At 41.4% G+C, this 21,897-nt stretch overlaps 1 protein-coding gene across 23 annotated transcripts in view; it reads left to right on the top strand.

Annotated features, from left to right (window-relative positions):
- The window catches only part of LOC118393669 (CUGBP Elav-like family member 1), a 54,648-nt gene that overhangs the window by 27,171 nt on the left and 5,580 nt on the right, over positions 1 to 21,897 (top strand). For 6 of the 23 annotated variants that reach the window (XM_052461982.1, XM_052461994.1, XM_052461979.1 and 3 more), the window contains 12 exons: positions 5,895 to 6,082; positions 11,081 to 11,163; positions 12,053 to 12,101; positions 12,270 to 12,404; positions 12,994 to 13,073; positions 14,420 to 14,581; positions 19,256 to 19,334; positions 20,172 to 20,336; positions 20,570 to 20,686; positions 20,801 to 21,001; positions 21,497 to 21,514; positions 21,733 to 21,876. In XM_052461982.1, the coding sequence (XP_052317942.1) occupies positions 5,895 to 6,082; positions 11,081 to 11,163; positions 12,053 to 12,101; positions 12,270 to 12,404; positions 12,994 to 13,073; positions 14,420 to 14,581; positions 19,256 to 19,334; positions 20,172 to 20,336; positions 20,570 to 20,686; positions 20,801 to 21,001; positions 21,497 to 21,514; positions 21,733 to 21,876 (1,421 nt within the window). The remainder of the gene's footprint in view (positions 1 to 5,894; positions 6,083 to 11,080; positions 11,164 to 12,052; positions 12,102 to 12,269; positions 12,405 to 12,993; positions 13,074 to 14,419; positions 14,582 to 19,255; positions 19,335 to 20,171; positions 20,337 to 20,569; positions 20,687 to 20,800; positions 21,002 to 21,496; positions 21,515 to 21,732; positions 21,877 to 21,897) is intronic. The other 17 variants (XM_052461984.1, XM_052461985.1, XM_052461993.1 and 14 more) reach the window with 17 other exon arrangements.

Genomic DNA, 21,897 nt, shown 5'->3' with positions numbered 1-21,897 from the left:
CAGTTTGTTGGACAGTGAGGATTTGTTGTGTGTTCTACTCTGGTTCAAAGTTTCACCGTTGTCCAATTAATTTAATTTGTTGGTTCTTTACCATTTTTTGTTACTTCTCGTAGTTTTGCATCAGTCTCCATGTAGTTTCGCCATAGTTTTTCCACAACAGCCTCTCCTATGCTTCTTTCCACAAGTTCACACTCTTGAAGAAAAGTTTCTGAGTAGGCTCTAGTAGTTTGCAGTGTATCTTGACTTATTTTCTGGTGTGAAAAAGTGAGTTATCTTTCCATTTTTTTAAACTTTGGAAAAGGGGAGAAACACAAAAACATGGCCTCTTTTAAACTGGATTTTTTGCCTGAGATGATGGTGGACCATTGCTCTTTGAATTCTAGTCCCGTGTAAGTAGTTTTTCTTCTTTCTAGCAATGGGGTAATAGCCTATTGCTAAAGTGCTTTTCAGAAATTAATTGGAGGTTTAGTTTTTTTTACCTTTGTTTTGGTGTCATGTTGGTGGGGGGTAGGTTATAATGTTACTTGTTTGATATATTGGATCCACCTCGTATTTAGTCATGTGTTTTCAGCATCAGTCTATACTGATACTCAATTTCTTGATCTGTAGTTTGGTCCCAGCTTGTGACTTGACATTTTTTGTGCTTGTCATAATATTCCATTCCAAAACTTGGTACTTTAAATTTGATATGTAGATGTCGAATGGGAAAATGGTAGAAGAGTGAGTTTTCAACAGGTGCATACTCCCCAAGTGTCCCCCATAATGGTTCAGAGTCTGTATTCCGTATGCAGTGTAGTTGGATTTTATTATTTTAGCTGCTGCTTTTTTCTAGATCGACTTACAATCAGTAGTTATTGTACATGTCAGAGGCTTTAAAACAAGTATGTATTGAAGTTAGTGCATACTGTAGACTACATATTTCGTGGTCTAACCCATGTCATTGCCAATTTCGCTACAGGGAAATTGTTAGGAAAGTTTGTTGCTTATTCTTTGATCTTGTTTTTTTTTTCTTCTAATTATCTTTTCATTTTAGCCTTGCTTAGATGTAACATACACATTAAGGCTTTAGTGGGTTAATGTGAAGTGAATAAATAGGCTACTACCAGTTATTGTCATACATTCCAAACTAAAGCAGGTTAGAGCTTATAGAGCATATTTTCATACCTTACCAGTACCATACATGGTTTTACCAGTGGTGCACACATGGGGCGCAATTCTTTTTGTTCAAAGGTTTTAAAAAAAGCCCCAAAAAATGTGTTATCAAATGTATTTATATAGCCCTTCTTACATCAGCTGATATCTCAAAGTGCTGTACAGAAACCCAGCCTAAAATCCCAAACAGCAAGCAATGCAGGTGTAGAAGCACGGTGGCTAGGAAAAACTCCCTAGAAAGGCCAAAATCTAGGAAGAAACCTAGAGAGGAACCAGGCTGTGGGGTGGCCAGTCCTCTTCTGGCTGTGCTGGTTGGAGATTATAACAGAACATGGCCAAGATGTTTAAATGTTCATAAATGACCAGCATGGTCAAATAATAATAATCACAGTAGTTGTCGAGGGTGCAACAGGTCAGCCCCTCAGGAGTAAATGTCAGTTGGCTTTTCATAGTCGATCATTGAGAGTATCTCTACCGCTCCTGTTGTCTCTAGAGAGTTGAAAACAGTAGGTCTGGGACAGGTAGCACGTCCGGTGAACAGGTCAGCGTTCCATAGCCGCAGGCTATTGGCTAACAAATTGTTAACAAGTACTAAAGCATTCCAAATATGCTAGCTAAGTGCTAACGAACACATGCGAACAAACTAATTGCAAGGACAGGCAAAAAAAAGTATATTTTTTGGGGGGTCACATATATATAGGTGCAGTGAAATGTGTTGTTTTTCACGGTCAGCCATAATAGTACGGCACCCCTAGAGCAAGTGACGGTTAAGTGCCTTGCTCAAGGGCACATCGACAGATTTTTCACCTTGACCAAGCGTGAAGCACGGGGATGGCATCATCATGTTGTGGGGGTGCTTTGCTGCAGGAGGGACTGGTGCACCTCACAAAATAGATGGCATCACGAGGAAAGAACATTGTGGATATATTGGAGCAACATCTCAAGACATCAGTCAGGAAGTTTAAGCTTAGTCGCAAATGGGTCTTCCAAATGGACAATGACCCCAAGAGAACTTTCATAGTTGTGCCAAAATGGCTTAAGGACAACAGTCAAGGTATTGGAGCGGCCGTCACAAAGCCCTGACCTCAATCTTATAGAAAATTTGTGGGCAGAACTGAAAAAGCGTGTGCGAGCAAGGAGGCCTACAATCCTGACGCAGTTACACCAGCTCTGTCAGGAAGAATGGGCCAAAATTCACCAAACTTATTGTGGGAAGCTTGTGGAAGGCTACCCAAAATGTTTGACCCAAGTTAAACAATTTAAAGGCAATGCTACCAAATACTAATTGAGTGTATGTAAACTTCTGACCCACTGGGAATGTGATGAAAGAAAGAAAAGCTGAAATAAATCATTCTCTCTCCCATTATTCTGACATTTCACATTCTTAAAATAAAGTGGTGATCCTAACTGACCTAAGACCAGGATTCTTTACTAGGATTAAATGTCAAGAATTGTGAAACTGAGTTTAAATGTATTTGGCTAAGGTGTATGTAAACTTCAACTGTATATCTTAATCAAGCAAGGGATTGCCTCTTCTGTTACCAAGACTCAGATGCTTGATCTTGCAATAGCCAATTGGCTAGCAAGTTAGCTAACCAAATAAACAGCTGTAGAGAAGTAATTTGGCAAATTTTCGAAAGTTAACTTAATAGCTATTACATATAGCTGGCATACAGTTGTGAATGTCATAGAACTAAGTGTAACTTCATCACCTCACTTAAGTTGTACTGCACAGGAGTGACTCCCCTCACAAAGCTCCCATTTGCTCATTGGACTTTTTTGTAAGCAAACACCTGACCGGCTCAATCAGCTGTTTGGTAAACTTCATAATGAAAAATAATCAGGTGAAATGAAGAACGCAATCTGTTTTATCTATTAACCTAGTGCACACGTTGACTGCATTTAAAAAAATTAAAACATTGATTACAAAAATATTTTCCGTGGAATCATACCGTGTGCATTTCAAAATGCCACAGTATACCGCCCAACCCTTTTAAAAGCTTATGGTTGGTTTGCCTATATGAGGCCATTTGGATCTAGAATATTTTTTACATATTATTCAGTGATCTAAAGGTAGTTTGGGTTATCAATACCACAGAAATATAACCAGGTTGAACGATTTTCACAAATCGTGCTTAATTGAAGGGCATAGATAAAAATAAAAAAAAGCAAGTGAACTCTTGTCATGACATTTCAATAGGCAGTTTTGTGTCCGTTGAGATCATATTTCCTGGTATCCTTAAAGTGATAAAGGATTTTGGCAATTCGAGTCCGATGAACACGTGGGTATAATTCTTACATCTGCGTGCAGTTTGAAGGAAGTTGCCAACTAGTATTAGCACAATGTTTGGAAAGTATGGAAACTACCTCTTAACTTCCTTCATACTGGATACATAGACATAAAATGGTATCCATGAGTTAATCTGAATTTGGGGATGAAGATAAAGGGCATCATTGCCAAAATCCCGAAGTACCCTTCATGTGCTCATAAGATAGTGTCCTTAGATCTATCGCTTTACGTTTTTCTCGGAATGTGTTCCGTACTCTCTCGGTCTTTCTCAATGTACAGTGCATTCGGAAAGTGTTCAGACCCCTTCACTTTTTGAACATTTTGTTACGTTACAGCATTATTCTATAATGGATTAAACAAATAGTCCTCATCACTCTACACACAATACCCCATAACGACAAAGCAAAAAACGTTTTTTAGACATTTGTTTTGCTAATTTATAAAAAATGTAATACATATCTGAGTATTCAGACCGTTTGCTATGAGACTCCAAATTGAGCTCAGGTTCATCCCCTTTCCATTGATCATCCTTGAGCTGTTTCTACAACTTGATTGGAGTTGCCCTGTAGTAAATTAAATTGATTGGGCATAACTTGGAAAGGCGCACATCTGTCTATTTAAGGTCTCACAGTTGACAGTGACTGTCAGAGCAAAAACCAAGCTTGAGGTCGAAGGAATTGTCCGTAGAGCTCCAGGACACAATTGTGTTGAAGCACAGATTTTTATTTTTTACTAGGCAAGTCAGTTAAGAACAAGTTCTTATTTTATAATAACGGCATAACCCGGACGACGCTGGGCCAATTGAGCGCCGCCCTATGGGACTACCGATCACAGCCAGTTGTGATACAGCCTGGGATCGAACCAGGGTCTGTAGTGACGCCTCTAGCACTGAGATGCAGTGCATTAAACCGCTGCGCCACTCTGGTTGGATGGGGTGCGTCATTGCACAGCTATTTTGAGATCTCTCCAGAGATGTTGGATTGGGTTCAAGTCCAGGCTCGAGCTGGGCCACTCAAAGACATTCAGAGACTTGTCCCGAAGCCACTCCTGCGTTCTGGGGAAGGGTACCAAAACATTTCTGCAGAATTTGAAGGTCAAGCATGGTGGTGGCATCATCATGCTGTGGGGATGTTTTTCAGCTGCAGGGTCTTGGAGACTGGTCAAAATTGAGGGAAATGGAGCAAAGTACACCGATATCCTTTGATGAAAACCTGCTACAGAGAGCTCAGGACTTCAGACTGGGGTGATGGTTCACCTTCCAACAGGACAACGACGACCCTAAGCACGCAGCCAAGACAACGCAGGAGTGGCTTCGGGACAAGTCTCTGAATGTCCTTGAGTGGCCCAGCCCGAGCCCGGACTTGAACCCAATCCAACGTCTCTGGAGAGATCTGAAAATAGTAACGTTATCTTTTTTACATGGCACTTTTACTTTCTTCTCCAACACTTTGTTTTTGCATTATTTAAACCAAATTGAACATGTTTCATTATTTATTTGAGGCTAAATTTGATTTTCTTGATGTATTATATTAAGTTAAAATAAGTGTTCATTCAGTATTGTTGTAATTGTCATTATTCACCCAAAACATCGACCGATTTAATCGGTATTGGCATTTTTTTGGTCCTTCAATAATCGGTATCGGCGTTGAAAAATCATAATCGGTCGACCTCTACTTGAAATATTCCTGTCCTATTTGAAATCTTTTGTGCAATCTCAATAAATCCGTCTTTCATTTGTGTTTGAAATGCGATATTGGCTTAAACAATGAATATGGTGTCTGAATGCATAAAAATAGAATTAGCCTCGTCAGAATTTGACTACTTTATTAGGTTAGACAGTCTTGATTGGATTTCTCTGATGATATGGAGGTAGGTGTTTGTCAACTGAAAACCTAGTTGTTTTGTGCTTGCACAAATTCAAATTATATTTATTATCATCTGTTAATTCATTCACATTATAGATTTGACAAGGATGGACTTGATGTTCTTTTGTTCTGTGCAGCCTTCAATATTACATGAAATAAATCATTGTTTGGTTATGAAAGATCAGATCTCTCAAAACGAATGTCACATTCAAGATCATTCTCTTTAGAGCTATTGGTCTTTTCTCTGCTGGCAGTATGCATTTGGTGCCGTATGTTTTTGTATGCATTTTAGAATGTTTCCTCAGTCACTTCACCTCTTTCAACTGACACTTAACAACTTTACTTGACTACAAGTTATGCAGTGCTACTGAAATAGTCTACACTTGATTGTACCTTTCTGCAAAACAGCCCTTGCTCAGAAGACGCCATTTTGTGAAGCTTCCAGTTGCTTAGTGTATTATGCAATTGTTATTTCCAGCAGGGACATATTTAATGTGCCACTGGGGAAGACTGCTTTTAAATGTAGCTTCTTTTGCCCTAGTTCACGTCATGTAGCCATATTATAACAACCGTTCTTTGTCTCTCAGGGCAAAGAAGATGAATGGGACCCTGGACCACCCAGACCAGCCCGACATCGATGCTATCAAGATGTTCGTTGGCCAGATCCCACGGTCCTGGGCAGAGGAACAGCTGCGGGAGCTTTTTGAGCCTTACGGCGCCGTCTACGAAATCAATGTGTTGCGTGACAGGAGTCAAAACCCCCCACAGAGCAAAGGTGACAGTGCTGTCTTGAGTTCTTCACAAGAGGTGTCCATTACACTTCCTCACCCTATCCAGAATTCCCTGCCTTTTTTTATATGTATTGGCTGTGTTGCTGAATTCTCTGGAATCCCTTTTCCGATAGCTAAACAATCTAAGCTTCTGCCTATTTGCGATATTCTCTACTTTACTACTCCCTCGGCTACGACAGCATATCAAACAAGCAGGACTCAGACAGGCAGTTAAAATTGAGATTTAATGTTATTATTTTTTTTGCAACATTGTCTGAGCTGGAGGACGGTTGTCAGTCAAAATGTTTTTTTTTCTTCAGTTTAACAGATTTATGTTAATTGGTTAAAACGCAGATTGGTTTTGCTCCAATGCAATGTTTATACTGCGCCCTACGTGTGCAACTGCAATATCCTTAGTTGCAACAGTCCGAAAAAGTTTTACCCTACATCCTAAATTAGCCTACAAAATATATATACAGTACCAGTCAAAGTTTTGGGCACACCTACCTATTCAAGGATTTTTCTTTATTTGGACTTTTTTCCACATTGTAGAATAATAGTGAAGACATCAAAACTATGAAATAGCATATATGGAATCATGTAGTAACCAAACAAGTGTTAAACAAATCTAAATGTATTTTATATTCGAGATTCTTGAAAGTAGCCACCCTTTTTCCTTGACAGTTTTGCACACTCTTGGCATTCTCTCAACCAGCTTAACTTGGAATGCTTTTCCAACAGTCTTGAAGAAATTTCCACATATTTTGAGCATTTGTTGGCTGCTTTTCCTTCACTCTGCGGTCCAACTCATCCCAAATCTTCTCAATTGGATTGAGGTTGGGTGATTGTAAAGGCCAGGTCATCTGATGCAGCACTCCATCACTCTCCTTCTTGGTCAAATAGCTCTTACAAAGCCTGGAGGTCTGTTGGATCAATGTCCTGTTGAAAAACAAATGATAGTCCCACTAGGCGCAAACCAGATGGGATGGCGTATCACTGCAGAATGCTGTAGTAGCCATGCTGGTTAAGTGTGCCTTGAATTCTGAATAAATCACAGACAGTGTCACCAGCAAAGCACCATCACACCACCACCTCCATGTTTCACGGTGGGAACCACACATGCTGAGATCATCCGTTCACCTTCTCTGCATCTCACAAAGACATGGCGGTTGATACCAAAAATCAAAAATTTGGACTCTTCAGACCAAAGTAGAGATTTCCACCGGTCTAATGTCCATTGCTCATGTTTCTTGGCCCAAGCAAGTCTCTTCTTATTATTGGTGTCCTTTAGTAGTGGTTTCTTATCAGCAATTTGACCACGAAGGTCTGATTCACGCAGTCTCCTCTGAACAGTTGATGTTGAGATATCACTTACTTGAACTCTGAAGTATTTATTTGGGCTGCAATTTCTGAGGCCGGTAACTCTAATGAACTTTTCCTCTGCAGCAGAGGTGACTCTGGGTCTTCCTTTCCTATGACGGTCCTCATGAGGGCCAGTTTCATTATAGTGCTTGATGGTTTTTGCGACTGCACTTGAAGAAATGTTCAAAGTTCTTGACATTTTACAGATTGACTAACCTTCATGTCTTAAAGTTATGATGGACTGTCGTTTCTCTTTGCTTATTTGAGCTGTTCTTGCCATAATATGGACTTGGTCTTTTACCAAATAGGGCTATCTTCTGTATATCACCCCCATCTTGTCACAACACAACCAATTGTCTCAAAACACATTAAGAAGGAAAGAAATTCCACAAATGTACTTTTAACAAGGCAGACCTGTTATTTGAAATGCATTCCAGGTGACTATGACGCTGGTTGAGAGAATGCCTAGAACAGGCCTGGTAAATTGTTTTCCATGGAGGGCCACATTAGACTATATTTTTGCCGTCGTGGGCCAGAATCATATTACAGGATTATGCATCATGTGTATGGCTGTTGACAGATATATCTACTGTAAATCACGATCAGATATGCTACTTATTTATCTTTTTTTAACATGCACAGAAATAAACCACATCCATGTTCTCCTTTTGGTAGGTATTTTCATTATTAAACATTAAACATGAACTACACAAAGGGAAAAGTACACTGTGCATTCAGCACCACAGATAGAACTCTTGTTAACGGGTATGCACAAGAAAAAGAAAGAGAGAGCTCAACATTACATTTAAACTACTCTGTGTGAGGAGTGAAGTCTCTGATGGGCATTGACTAGAGCAGTGAAGTCAGATATAGTTTCTGACGTCGCTATGCGCAGGATTTCTGAGAGGTGAGAGTCAGTAAGAGATGAGCTATCTTTTATTTCCTCCCTGAAAATGTCTGTTCATATACATAGGTTGACCCAAACAGTACAAACATCTTCTGAGCATGACTCCTAATCTTTGGGAAGTTTTGTTCATCGAGAGATGCATAGAATCTCGTCAGTGACATTGTTTTGAATAGTAGTCCAATCACTGCATCAGACTGAAGATCGATAAGCTCAAGTTGCAGGTCAGTGGGTGTTATCCACTTTGAAGGTGAAACGAGAGGAAACCAACCGTGTCATTTTCCAGCACTTTGAAATCCTCAAAACAATGAGAACTCACCGTTCAAGCACGCAGCGGCGATGTTTACTAGTAGTGTCGGAAGGTGGGTGAAATTGTTGGCTTCTACTTGGCGGGTCAGGAGGAGTCATTTTCCCTTGAAGGCTTAGACAAGGCTGTACATCTGATGTGCAAAAAGGCCCTTCCCTTGTAGTTTGGAATTCAGTTCATTCAGCCATGATGTCCACGGTGAAGGCAAAATCAGCCAACCATTCTTTATCTTGCAGTTGAGGGAAATCCATTTTTTCCTTTCATTTGCAAAAACTCAGCCAGCTCCGACTTTTGGTCCCACACTCTTTTAAGCACCATCCCCAAACTCATCCATCTCACGTTTGTGGTATCTGCATGACCCAACTCTCTCTTCCAACAGTGAGACAAACTGCCTGTGGTTTAAAGATTTTGCTCTTATGAAGTTTACCACTTTAGTGGCTATCTAAAACATTGCTCATTTTCAGAACACATTTACAGAGCACCTGATGAATAATGCAATGCAGGAAAATAATTTTCTGATCTGGGTTCAGCTCAGCTACTTGATCTTGTATCCTTTTCTAAAGGCCAACATTTTTCCTGTCAAGTTTGGGCACCCGTCAGTGGTCACACTAACTTTTTAAAACTCACACACTTATTAACCTCCAATAAATATTTCCCTGTGGCTGTGCTCTTCATTGACTGCACTGAAGCAAGCTCCTCTGTAATTTCAAAGTCTGGGGTTATGCCTCGTAAGAATATCAACAGCTGCGCCGTGTCACGTGCTTCAGTGCTCTTATCCAGGGCCAAGGAGAAATAGGTGAAATCTTTTACCTTGTTCCATATTCTCTGCGATGTCCTCAACACACTGTCACTGTTAGTCTTGACAGGGAAACATTTTCAAACAGCTCTTTCTTGTCGGGGCAAAGTTTTGCTGCAGAGTCAATTCGCCCTCAGCGAATGGCTTGCCGTGTTTGGCAATTTTGTGGGACAGTTCAAATTGTATTTGTCACATGCACCGAATACAACTGGAGTAGACCCTAAAGTGAAATAATTACTTACAAGCCCTTAACCAACAATGCAGTTAAGAAAATACCTTGAAGTAAGATAAAAATAACAAATAATAATAGTTAAAGATGCATAGCTAGCTCTCGCAATTCCGTCATTTGCTGAATTCAGTTTTGTGAGAAGTCCTTGCTGCTTTTGCGACTGAGAAAGCTACTCTTTCGATGCCCTTGCCCTCTGCTCAGAAGACATTCCTATATTTCTCTGCGTGCTTCGTCTGGAAGTGTCAGGACAAGTTGTAGTCTTTCAAGACAGCGATGCTCTGTTTGCACACAGCTTTCCCTGATACCTCAATGAAGAAATATTTTTATGCCCACTCTCGCTGGAACACCCTACATTCATTTTTTTCAATTTGACCTTTATTTAACTAGGCAAGTCAGTTAAGAACAAATTCTTATTTTCAATGACGGCCTAGGAACAGTGGGTTAACTGCCTGTTCAGGGGCAGAACGACAGATTTGTACCTTGTCAGCTCGGGGATTTGAACTTGCAACCTTTCGGTTACTAACCACTAGGCTACCTTGCCGCCCCTGGGGTGTGCTTTCCTTTTCTTTTAAATCTTTGAAAAACTATTTTTTTGCGCAATTTTTTGCTAGCTACTATTTGTAACTGTGATGTGTGTGTCAGCCTGTCAGTCACTGTCTGTCCTCATGCAGTTATTTATACGTGCCTTCAAATTAAATGTCCCACCAGCAATGTGAGTTAAATCATTACAGAAAGGCAAGGTATTCATTGGGCTTTTAATTTAAATAACAAATACGTTTGTGATCTGAGCATAATTCCGCGGGCCATATTAAATCAGGTAGTGGGCCGCATACGACCCCCGGGCCGGCCTATGCCGAGTGTGCAAAGCTGTCATCAAGGCAAAGTGTGGAAAGTTTGAAGAACCTCAAATATAAAATGTTTTTATGTTTAACACTTCTTTGGTTACTATGGGATTGTATATGTGTTATTTCATAGTTTTGATGTCTTCACTATTATTCTACTATGTAGAAAATAGTCAAAATAAAGAAAAACCCTGGAATGAGTGGATGTCCAAACTTCTGACTGGTATTTGTGTATATATATTTTGGGGATGTTTGTTCAAATTCCAGGTTTTTATATCAGCTGTTCAGAAATGAGACTCAGATGTAGGCTAGCCTACATCATGTCGATCAAATTGGTTGATAGGAAGGGTTCAGAGGAGGGAGAGAAACGTGAAGGGAGGGGCATGTGTGTGTGAAGTAGTGCATGTACAGAATGTTTGTTAGCTCCGGGGAAGAGGCTTTCATGGGGGGGGGGACTGTGGTGGTTACTTTCGGTCGCCCACCAATACTCTATCAATGTCATTTTAAAATTGAGTGTCATTTACGTTGTTGTCTAACAACTGTCTATATCCCATTCCAAACAGGTTGTTGTTTCATAACATATTACGCTCGCAAATCAGCGTTGGAAGCACAAAATGCCCTTCACAACATGAAAATTCTCCCTGGGGTGAGTAGAATTGGTGGAAGTTTTAACTTCATCAGTAAATCGAATAGGCAAAGTATTGGGTAGCTTGCCAGGTTCTAGTACAACAGTCAGTGCTGCTGTTCAGCTTTTATCTCAATGTAGGGCTCTATAAAATATTTTTTTTTCTCCCAAATTCCCTTTTCTCCATTTAGTTTTTACAGGTTTCCATTTCCCCCTTTTTTCAGGTTTTCCCTCTCAAAATCACAGTTTAAGTAGAGCATCCCATTTAGTTATTTTATAAGTTGACAACAATGGTTAAACAACATCAGGAGACTGCTTTTGAGGTCTAGATTTTCTACATTTTTATTTAGATTTTGGTGTGTATTTACCCTTTCAATGGCACCTAGCAAGAGGCTGTTTTTGTAGAGCAGATGTGATGATAGAGTTTGCAAAATAAATACTGGATTGATGCAAAAAATCTCATTCTGCCAGGTAAGCATAGGCTACTTTGTAGTTGACATTTCATTGAGAAGGTTTTTGGGAAAGCCTTTCCATCTACCGGAATACTTATTTGCATCATTGTTAATGCCTAACAAAGTGGTAGATGCGCGCACCACACATACAGTCAGGGGAAATTCTCGTTGCTTCTTCAGAAAGTTGCAGGAAATACCCATCACTGATGCACACTGTTCATGTTTTATGATAGACTTGGGCAAATGTAAATAATTTGCAATACATTAAGTTGATTCCCTACTAAGTCCAATACATTTTTGAATATTGTTGAATTCCGTTTTAATGTCTGGATTCCGTCTGCGTTCTCCGCATCGGAGATTTTATAGGGATGCCTTCCACACATATCCATTCATACCTATCAAGTCAGTCTCTGTCAGCACTTCTTGCTTCCTTTAAATTCAATGTCTTTCCTCAACAGATGCATCACCCCGTTCAGATGAAGCCAGCTGACAGTGAGAAGAATAATGGTGAGTATAGCTACATCTCTGCAGGCAGTGGAGACTGTTGGATGGTGTGGTCATTTGTTTTTACGTTGAAGCCCTACCTCTTAGAAGCTGCCCTTGTTGTATGTTGTCTCTAATGCAGTTGGTCATTGTTTGATGAAACAACCTTTTCTTCCTCATTGTCTCTTTTAGCGGTGGAAGACAGGAAGTTGTTCATAGGGATGATATCGAAAAAGTGTAATGAGAATGACATCAGACTTATGTTCTCGCCGTACGGACAGATCGAGGAATGTAGAATACTACGTGGGCCGGATGGACTGAGCCGTGGTGAGGCAGATTCAGTTCACCTTTCATCCTCATCGTCATCCACACACACACACACACACACACACACACACACACACACACACACACACACACACACACACACACACACACACACACACACACACACACACACACACAAACACATTTATTTATCAGTTATACTGTAAGGACTGGTTGTTGTTTTAACATTAACCTCTCTACATGTGGTACATACACACTCACTCTAAAATAGTTGCAAACAGATGAGTGATAAGTAATTGCACTCATTTGTCCTCTCGTTGACAAATCCCACACATCTTCCATACAAATCCTCCCACAGAAAATGTGCCTCTCTCGAGGTCATCACTTGTTAATTCTAGATGTAGCATATTGACTAAGTTCTAGTAATTGATGATCCAAATATCTGTTTAACACTGTTCCAAGTGTGTTTTTTGGGGGGCTGTTCAACTAAAACGAGACTTAAAACAACTTACCAGACTCCATAGCATGCTGCAATCTGGGCTGTATGCTTTCTGTTATCTGTTTCTAAATGCTGTCAGGAGTCAGGACCGTGTATGTCAACCATTTACGAGTTGTTCCCCTTCTGCAGGTTGTGCGTTTATCACTTTTACAGCAAGACAGATGGCACAGTCAACAATCAAATCCATGCACCAATCACAAACTATGGAGGTAAGCATTGAACCTGAACACCTCCAATCCCTCAGAAACAGAGACTCTACACTGAACAAAAATATAAATGGAACAAGTAAAGTGTAGATCCCATGTTTCATGAGCTGAAATAAAAGATTCCAGAAATGTTCCATATGCATATAAAGCTTATTTCTCAAAATGTGTGCCCAAATTTGTTTACATCCCTGTTAGTTGGCGTTTCTCCTTTGCCAAGATAATCCATCCACTTGAGTTGTGGCATATCAAGAAGCTGATTAAACAGCAATATAGTTACACAGATATACCTTTTACTGGGGACAATAAAAGGCCACTCTAAAATGTGCAGTTTTGTCTCACAGCACAATGCCACAGATTCTCAAGGGAGCAAGCGATTGGCATGCTGACTGCAGGAATGTCCACCAGACCTGTTACCAGATAATTGAATGTTAATTTCTCTACCATAAGCTACCTCCAACATTGTTTTAGAGAATTTGGCAGTACGTCCAACGGGTCTCACAACCGCAGACCACGTGTATCGCGTCAACGTTGTCAACAGCGTGCCCCGTGGTGGGGAAATGGTATGGGCAGGCATTAGCTACGGACAGTGAACAAAATGGCATTTTATTCATGTCAATTTGAATGCACAGAGTTACCGTGATGAGATCCTGAGGCCCATTGTCGCTCCGTTTATCCGCCGCCATCACCTAATATTTCAGCATAATGATGCACGGTCCCATGTCACAAGGATCTGTACACAATTCCTGGAAGATGAAAAAGGCCCAGTTATTCAATGCCCTGAATACTCACCAGAAGTAACCCATTGAGTGTGTTTGGGATGCTCTGGATCGACGTGTGCAACGGCATATTCCCGCCAATATCCAGCAACTTCGCACAGCCATTGAAGAGGAGTGGGACAACATTCCACAGGCCACAATCAACAGCCTGATCAACTCTATACGAAGAAGATGTTGCGCTGCATGAGGTAAATGGTGGTCACACCAGATACTGACTTGTTTTCTGATCTAAGCCCCTACCTTTTTTAAAGGTATCTGTGACCAACAGATGAATGTCTGTATTCCCAGTCATTTGAAATCCATAGATTAGGGCCTAATGAATTTATTTCAATTGCTCATTTCCTTATATGAACTGTAACTCGGTTAAATCTTTGAAATTGTTGCATGTTGCATTTTTATATTTTTGTTTAGTATAACATAATAAATAACCTGTTGTTTTCCTCTTTCCCTTATATGATGGGCTCGCTAAAGGGCCCATTGCTCAAGTAATGCTACTTTGAAATTGCTGTTGTGCTGGAGGAATATCGAAGATTGTTTTCAAATGACACCATTTGCTGTCTACCGGATTTTTAGGGCTGTTCGTCTCCCATCGTCGTGAAGTTTGCCGACACGCAGAAGGACAAAGAGCAGAAGCGCATCGCCCAGCAGCTTCAGCAGCAGATGCAGCAGCTCAACGCTGCCTCAATGTGGGGGAATCTGACCGGGCTCAACTCTCTGGGCCCACAGTATCTGGCAGTAAGTGACCACCTCCTCTTGCACCATCCCCAGCAGAGCTTTGGAAAGACCCGTGGCTTGGCTTGAAAGCCCTTGTTAATGTTCCAGTTTAGAAATTGACACTTTTTTTGGGTTCAAATTTCCCGAGGTAGTTATTCAGGACAACGCTTAGCTTGTTTGTGTTTGCAAGCAAATTAAGGTTTGGGCTGCAATTAGCTACAATCGCAGGTTTGTTCTAGAAAGATGAGGGTTACAGCTGGGACACATTAAAATGCACTGCTGTTTGTCAGACTGGTTTAGACAGTCTCTAGATCAGGGGTGTCAAACTAATTGCCCCGGGGGGGCGCATTCGGTCTACATAGAGGTCCGGAGGGACGCACTGAAAATGTGTTATATTTAATCGCCGTCAAAATTGAATGTAGATCCATTATCATTTCTACAGTTTTAATTTGGTTTTACTGATTTAAAAGTATATTGAGTTTGCAGTGTGGTGCCAGGTAAACAACCTCTCCCTCACTGTCGGCATGACAAAAGAGCTGATTATGGACTACAGGAAACGGAGGGCCGAACACGCCCCCATCCACATTGACAGGGCTGTAGTGGAGAGCTTCAAGTTCCTTGGGTGTCCACATCACTAAGGAATTGTCATGGTCCACACACACCAACACAGTCTTGAAGAAGTCACGGCAACGCCTCTTCACCCTTAGGAGGCTGAAAAGATTCGGCATGGGCCCTCAGGTCCTCAAAAAGTTCTACAGCTGCACCATTGAGCATCTTGACTGCCTGCAGCACGGCTTGGTATGGCAACTGCTTGGCATCTGACCGCAAAGCTCTACAGGGATAGTGCGTACTGCCCAGTACATCACTGTGGCCGAGCTCTCTGCCATCCAGGACCTTTATACCAGGCGGTGTCAGAGGAAGGCCCTAGAAATTGTCACTCCAGCCACCCAAGTCATAGACTGTTCTCTCTGCTACAGCACGGCAAGCGGTATCGATTAGGGTTGAAACCCGGTTACTGAGATTTACTGCTCAAAACCACTCCCCTTTCCTGGGAAAAATAACTGCAAGAAACCGACCGGTAAATTATAATACATGTTTATAGCAACGTGAAATGGAACTTTTAAATTATATGCTATGTCTAAATCTTGCTTCTCTGCGATATCAATCATCATCGCTTATGTTGGGAACATACAGCCCATCTCAGTATATACAGTGTGGCAAAAAAGTATTTAGTCAGCCACCTATTGTGCAAGTTCTCCCACTTAAAAAGATGAGGCCTGTAATTTTCATCATAGGTACACTTCAACTATGACAGACAAAATGAGAGAAAAGAAATCCAGAAAATCACATTGTAGGATTTTTAATGAATTTATTTGCAAATTATGGTGGAAAATAAGTATTTGGTCAATAACAAAAGTATCTCAATACTTTGTTATATACCCTTTGTTGGCAATGACAGAGGTCAAACGTTTTCTGTAAGTCTTCACAAGGTTTGTTATTGACCAAATACTTATTTTCCACCGTAATTTGCAAATAAATTCATTGAAAATCCTACAATTAATTTTGTCTGTCATAGTTGAAGTGTACCTATGATGAAAATTACAGGCCTCTCTCATCTTTTTAAGTGGGAGAACTTGTCCAACTGGTGGCTGACTAAATACTTTTTTTACCCCACTCTACATATGAGAAAGCAGTATGTTAACATGATTAAAGTGACTCGTCTTCCATTATTGAAGTGGCCAGTGATTCCATGTCTATGTATATAGGGCTGCATGGTTGAGTAACCAGGTGGTAGCCGGCTAGTGATGACTATTTAACAAATTGATGGCCTTGAGATAGAAGCTGTTTTTTAGTCTCTCGGTCCCAGCTTTGATGCACATGTACTGACCTCGCTTTTTGGATGATAGCGGGGTGAACAGGCTGTGGCTCGGGTGGTTGATGTCCTTGATGATAGTACCGATGCAAGTCTGGAACCAACAGGACCCTGAACAGCTTCTACCCCCAAACCTTAAGACTGCTAAGTAGTTTGTCCGGGTAGCTATTTGGTTAAATATTTAACTATCTGCAATGGCCCTTCTTACAGTTGAAGTTGGAAGTTTACATACACCTTAGCCAAATACATTTGAAATCATTTTTTCACAATTCCCTGTCTTAGGTCAGTTAGGTTCACCACTTTATTCTAAGAATGTGCAAAGTCAGAATAATAATAGAGTGATTTATTTCAGCTTGTATTTCTTTCATCACATTCCCAGTGGGTCAGAAGTTTACATACACTCAATTAGTATTTGGTAGCATTGCCTTTAAATTGTTTAAATTGGGTCAAATATTTTGGGTAGCCTTCCACAAGCTTCCCACAATAAGTTGGGTGAATTTTGGCCCATTCCTCCTGACAGAGCTGGTGTAACTGAGTCAGGTTTGTAGGCCTCCTTGCTCGTACACACTTTTCAGTTCTGCCCACAAATGTTCTATAGGATTGAGGTTAGGGCTTTGTGATGGCCACTCCAGTACTTTGACTTTGTTGTCCTTAAGCCATTTTGCCACAACTTTGGAAGTATGCTTGGGGTCATTGTCCAATTGGAAGACCCATTTGCGACCAAGCTTTAACTTCCTGACTGATGTCTTGAGATGTTGCTTCAATATATCCACATAATTTTCCTTCCTCATGATGCCATCAATGCCCCACAACATGAGGCTGTCACCCCCGTGCTTCACGGTTGGGATGGTGTTCTTCAGCTTGCAAGCGTCCCCCTTTATCCTCCAAACATAACCATGGTCATTATGGCCAAACAGTTATATTTTTGTTTCATCAGACCAGAGGACGTTTCTCCAAAAAGTACGATCTTTGTCCCCATATGCAGTTGCAAACCGTAGTTTGTCTTTTTTATGGCGGTTTTGGAGCAGTGGCTTCTTCGTTGCTGAGCGGCCTTTCAGGTTATGTGGATTATAGGACTCATTTTACTGTGGATATAGATACTTTTGTACCTGTTTCCTCCAGCATCTTCACAAGGTCCTTTGCTGTTGTTCTGGGATTGATTTGCACATTTCGCACCAAAGTACGTTAATCTCTAGGACACAGAACACGTCTCCTTCCATACCGGCTGCATGGTCCCATGGTGTTTATACTTGCGTACTATTGTTTGTACAGCTGAACATGGTACCTTCAGGCGTTTGGAGATTGTTCCCAAGGATGAACCAGACTTGTGAAGGTCTAGAATTAATTTTTCAGAGGTCTTGGCAGATTTCTTTAGATTTTCCCATGATGTCAAGCAAAGAGGCACTGAGCTTGAAATACATCCACAGGTACACCTCCAATTGACTCAAATGATGTCAATTAGCCTATGAGACGCATCTAAAGCCATGACATCATTTTCTGGAATTTTCCAAGCTGTTAAAAGGCCACAGTCAACTTAGTGTATGTAAACATCTGACCCACTGGAATTGTGATACAGTGAATTATAAGTGAAATAAACCGTCTGTAAACAATTGTTGGAAAAATTACTTGTGTCATGCACAAAGTAGATGTCCTAACCGACTTGCCAAAACTATAGTTTGTTAACAAGAAATGTGTGGAGTGGTTGAAAAACGAATTTTAATGACTCCAACCTAAGTGTACGTGAACTTCCGACTTCGACTGTATCTACCTCAATTAACTCGTACCCCTGCACATCGACTCTGTACTGGTGCACCGTGTATGTAGGCAAATTATAGGTACTCATTGTGTATTTATTCCTTGTGTTATTTGTCTATTATTTCTCTATTTGTATCCCTGCATTGTTGGGAAGGTCCCGTAAGTATGCATTTCACTTTTAGTCTACACCTGTTGTTTACGAAGCATGTGGCAAATAACGTGATTTGATTCCTTATTTTTATTTTTTACAAACCACCTGCGGGCCAGATTGGACCACCTCGTAGGCCAGGCCATATGTTTTGACACCCCTGCTCTAGAGCATTGACTGTACAGTGCCAACTGGAGGTTGTCAATTTGTTACAGGACTTAATTTGACATGTGGTTTCCATGGATTGAACGTTGTTAGTTTGTCCTCGTAAGTATTCCCCCTGACCTTAGGGAGTAGACACATTTATCTTATGCTTTTGTTTAAGTTTTTGGGCCATTTCCTTAATCTGACAGGTTAGATGGAGACTCATTTTCTGCATTCAGCCAGCTCCCTCCCTCCCCTCCTTGCTTATATTTGGTTTGCTGTGTTTCTTGAAGGATGTTAGATTTATATTTGCATCGTTGCCAGTTATCTATGTTTGATGGCCATCTAGTCTCATCTAAAGACCTGATATGTTTTCAATTGGCTTCTCCAATTCTGACCTTCCAATTATGTGGCCATTCCAATATAGACGGCAGAGCTTTCTACAATGCTGTTAGTGCTGCTCCATGGGTGTGCTGTGAATATCTTCCAACCTCTTCTTTTTCTTCTTCGTCTTGCCTTCCTCTTAATTCCCATTTCATCCCACTCAGTGTTTCTCAGCGTCATGTTTTTTTCACCTCTTTTCTCTGTGATTCTTTCTCTCTTCATCACCAACATGGACACCTCCGCTCTTTCCTATCCTTTTACGCTTCATCTGTCCTCCTGACCCACTTTACCTTTCTTTCCCCACTCTGTCTCTCTCTTCTATTTCTTTCCTGAAAGCACAGTCCTGGATGCAGTCCTGACCCTTTGTTCTCTGTTTTGGTGTAATGTCTAGCTTTATTTACAGCTCCTCCAGCAGACTGCCACCTCTGGGAATACCCTCAACAACCTTCACCCCATGTCTGGGATGTCAGGTAAAAACAAAGACATTTCCTACCTCTCTTCCTTCTCCCCGCTTTCCATTCTTATACCCGCATGCTGAATGTATTTTCCTCCTCATCCAACTGCCACCAGTAATGTGCCTGGTGAAGATGTGCTTTATTGATACTGCTACGTGCATCATTCCCTGCATGCCTGAACTCCCAAGTAATCTGTTCAGTGTGGTGTGTTTGTGTCAAGCAGTGGTGAGGGAACATGTCAAAAAATCCTGCTTCTCATATATTAATCACATTTTGAGTTGAAACGCGCTGCCACCAGGAAACTCCAGACGTAAACACGAACACACAAACTGGTGTTTTTTTAAATCTGGTTTCTAGCAGTGAGTGGCTACTGATCGAATTCATCAAGGCAAAAACTGAGCTATTTAATGTTTTTCATTCCAATATGATAACCACGGGGTATGTCATGGGGCAAGCTACAATTATTCAATATTTTACACAGCCTGCTTTAACTTCATATTGAAACTTCATCCAAGTTGGTTCAAAATGTTTACCAAAGTTAGCTCATTATCCCCTTCTTGACTAACCCCACAGATCACTGCATTGTTGTATCTGCTTTCTGTGTGTTTTGGTCAGTGCTCTTGTTGTGTTGATTGTGTGTGCTGCTAAGTTTGTACTTTTGCCTCCCATCTCACCCATTTTCAGATTGTGTTGTTAAGGTACCCGCAACTCTCTGCTTTAAGCTTCACATGCTGTAAAACAAAAACAGTGATTGCATGATCCTAGTTTCGACTCGGTGTAGCCTATATATTAACCTAAGAGAGATCTAGGTTCCATGGCCCGTATTAAGTGCAGATTATGCATGTGTCTCAGGGCTGAATGCCATGCAGAACCTGGCTGCTCTGGCAGCGGCGGCCAGCGCAACACAGGCCACGGGCAGCAGCGCTCTCACCACCTCTAGCAGTCCCCTCAGTGTGCTCACCAGCTCAGGTACGGGTACTGGACAGCAAGCACACTCATCATGGGACACCTACAAGGGTTGGTCACACTTCTTATCTCTCACCCCCTCACCTGTATGCATCTTTAACCTCGTTCCACGGATGCTTCTGTAAACACTGTTGTTTCTCATGAACTTTTCCTCCTGTTGCCTTCCCCATCCCTTGTCTCTGCGTTCATTCTGTTCCCTGGTCTGTGAATTAAGACTTTGAAGTCCTGCTAGCAGAGTTTTCCTCTAGGTGATTAATTGTTTTGGGGTTGACTCACCTCCACAGCAGGATCGTCACCCACCTCCTGTAACAACAACTCAGTGAACCCCATGGCCTCTTTAGGGGCGCTGCAGTCGTTGGCCGCAGGGGCTGGAGCCGGCCTCAACATGGGCTCACTTGCAGGTTAGCAGACTCAAACATCTATTTGTATGAATTAATTTACAACAAATATATTATCTCAAATGTGAATAGTGCATGATACATATTCAAGGTATTCTAGCCCTAATCTTGTAACAGAGCTCCTGTGTCTAGGGATGGCAGCCCTGAACGGTGGTCTAGGCAGCGGGGGCATGTCGAACGGAACTGGTAGCACCATGGAAGCCCTTACCCAGGCCTACTCCGGGATCCAGCAGTACGCTGCTGCTGCCCTCCCCAGCCTCTACAACCAGAGCCTGCTCTCCCAACAGAGTGTCAGTGCTGCAGGGAGCCAGAAGGAAGGCAAGTAAGGGGGATGAAGATGGGGCATAAAAGGGTTACATTTGAAAAATTTGGCCATGTTCTGTTATAATCTCCACCCGGCACAGCCAGAAGAGGACTGGCCACCCCACATAGCCTGGTTCCTCTCTAGGTTTCTTCCTAGGTTTTGGCCTTTCTAGGGAGTTTTTCCTAGCCACCTGCATTGCTTGCTGTTTGGGGTTTTAAGCTGGGTTTCTGTACAGCACTTTGAGATATCAGCTGATGTACGAAGGGCTATATAAACACATTTGATTCGATTTGTTGGAGTGGGGATGGGAAGATTTGTGTTAACTCAAATGTCTGCTCTACAGGGATCACATGCTACGCTCTGATTGATGTTTGAATGTAGTACTAGTGCAAGGGATATTAAGAGTTTAGGTTCAATCATTTGTGATGTGACCTTAGTGTGGCATATTGGTGAAAATATGTATTGTCACCTGCTGAGGGTTCTGTCTTGTTTTAAATATGCTGCTACAGCAAGCAGTCGGAGCACGGGTAAGAATTAATTGCAACACTCTGAAATGTTTTCACAGTACTAGTTGTTGAAAATGTCATTTTAAAATGAGCAGAAATCCGTATCAAAAGGCTCCGCGGCTAACATTTTGAAATGCTATTAATCTGTCAGAAACTAAATGTTTGCCTCTGGCTTAGTTGTATCCATTGTCATCTTGTGGTGTCAGATGTTTTAATAAATTATTTCCTGCTCTCTTAAGGCCCTGAGGGAGCCAACTTGTTCATATACCACCTCCCCCAGGAGTTTGGAGACCAAGACCTGCTCCAGATGTTCATGCCCTTTGGCAACGTTATTTCCGCTAAGGTGTTCATTGACAAGCAGACCAACCTCAGCAAGTGTTTTGGTAAGCTGGAGGATGGGGGAA

Source organism: Oncorhynchus keta, chromosome 14 (assembly GCF_023373465.1).
Source record: "Oncorhynchus keta strain PuntledgeMale-10-30-2019 chromosome 14, Oket_V2, whole genome shotgun sequence".
NCBI lineage: Eukaryota > Metazoa > Chordata > Actinopteri > Salmoniformes > Salmonidae > Oncorhynchus > Oncorhynchus keta.
This window is presented reverse-complemented; position numbering and strand designations above follow the sequence as displayed.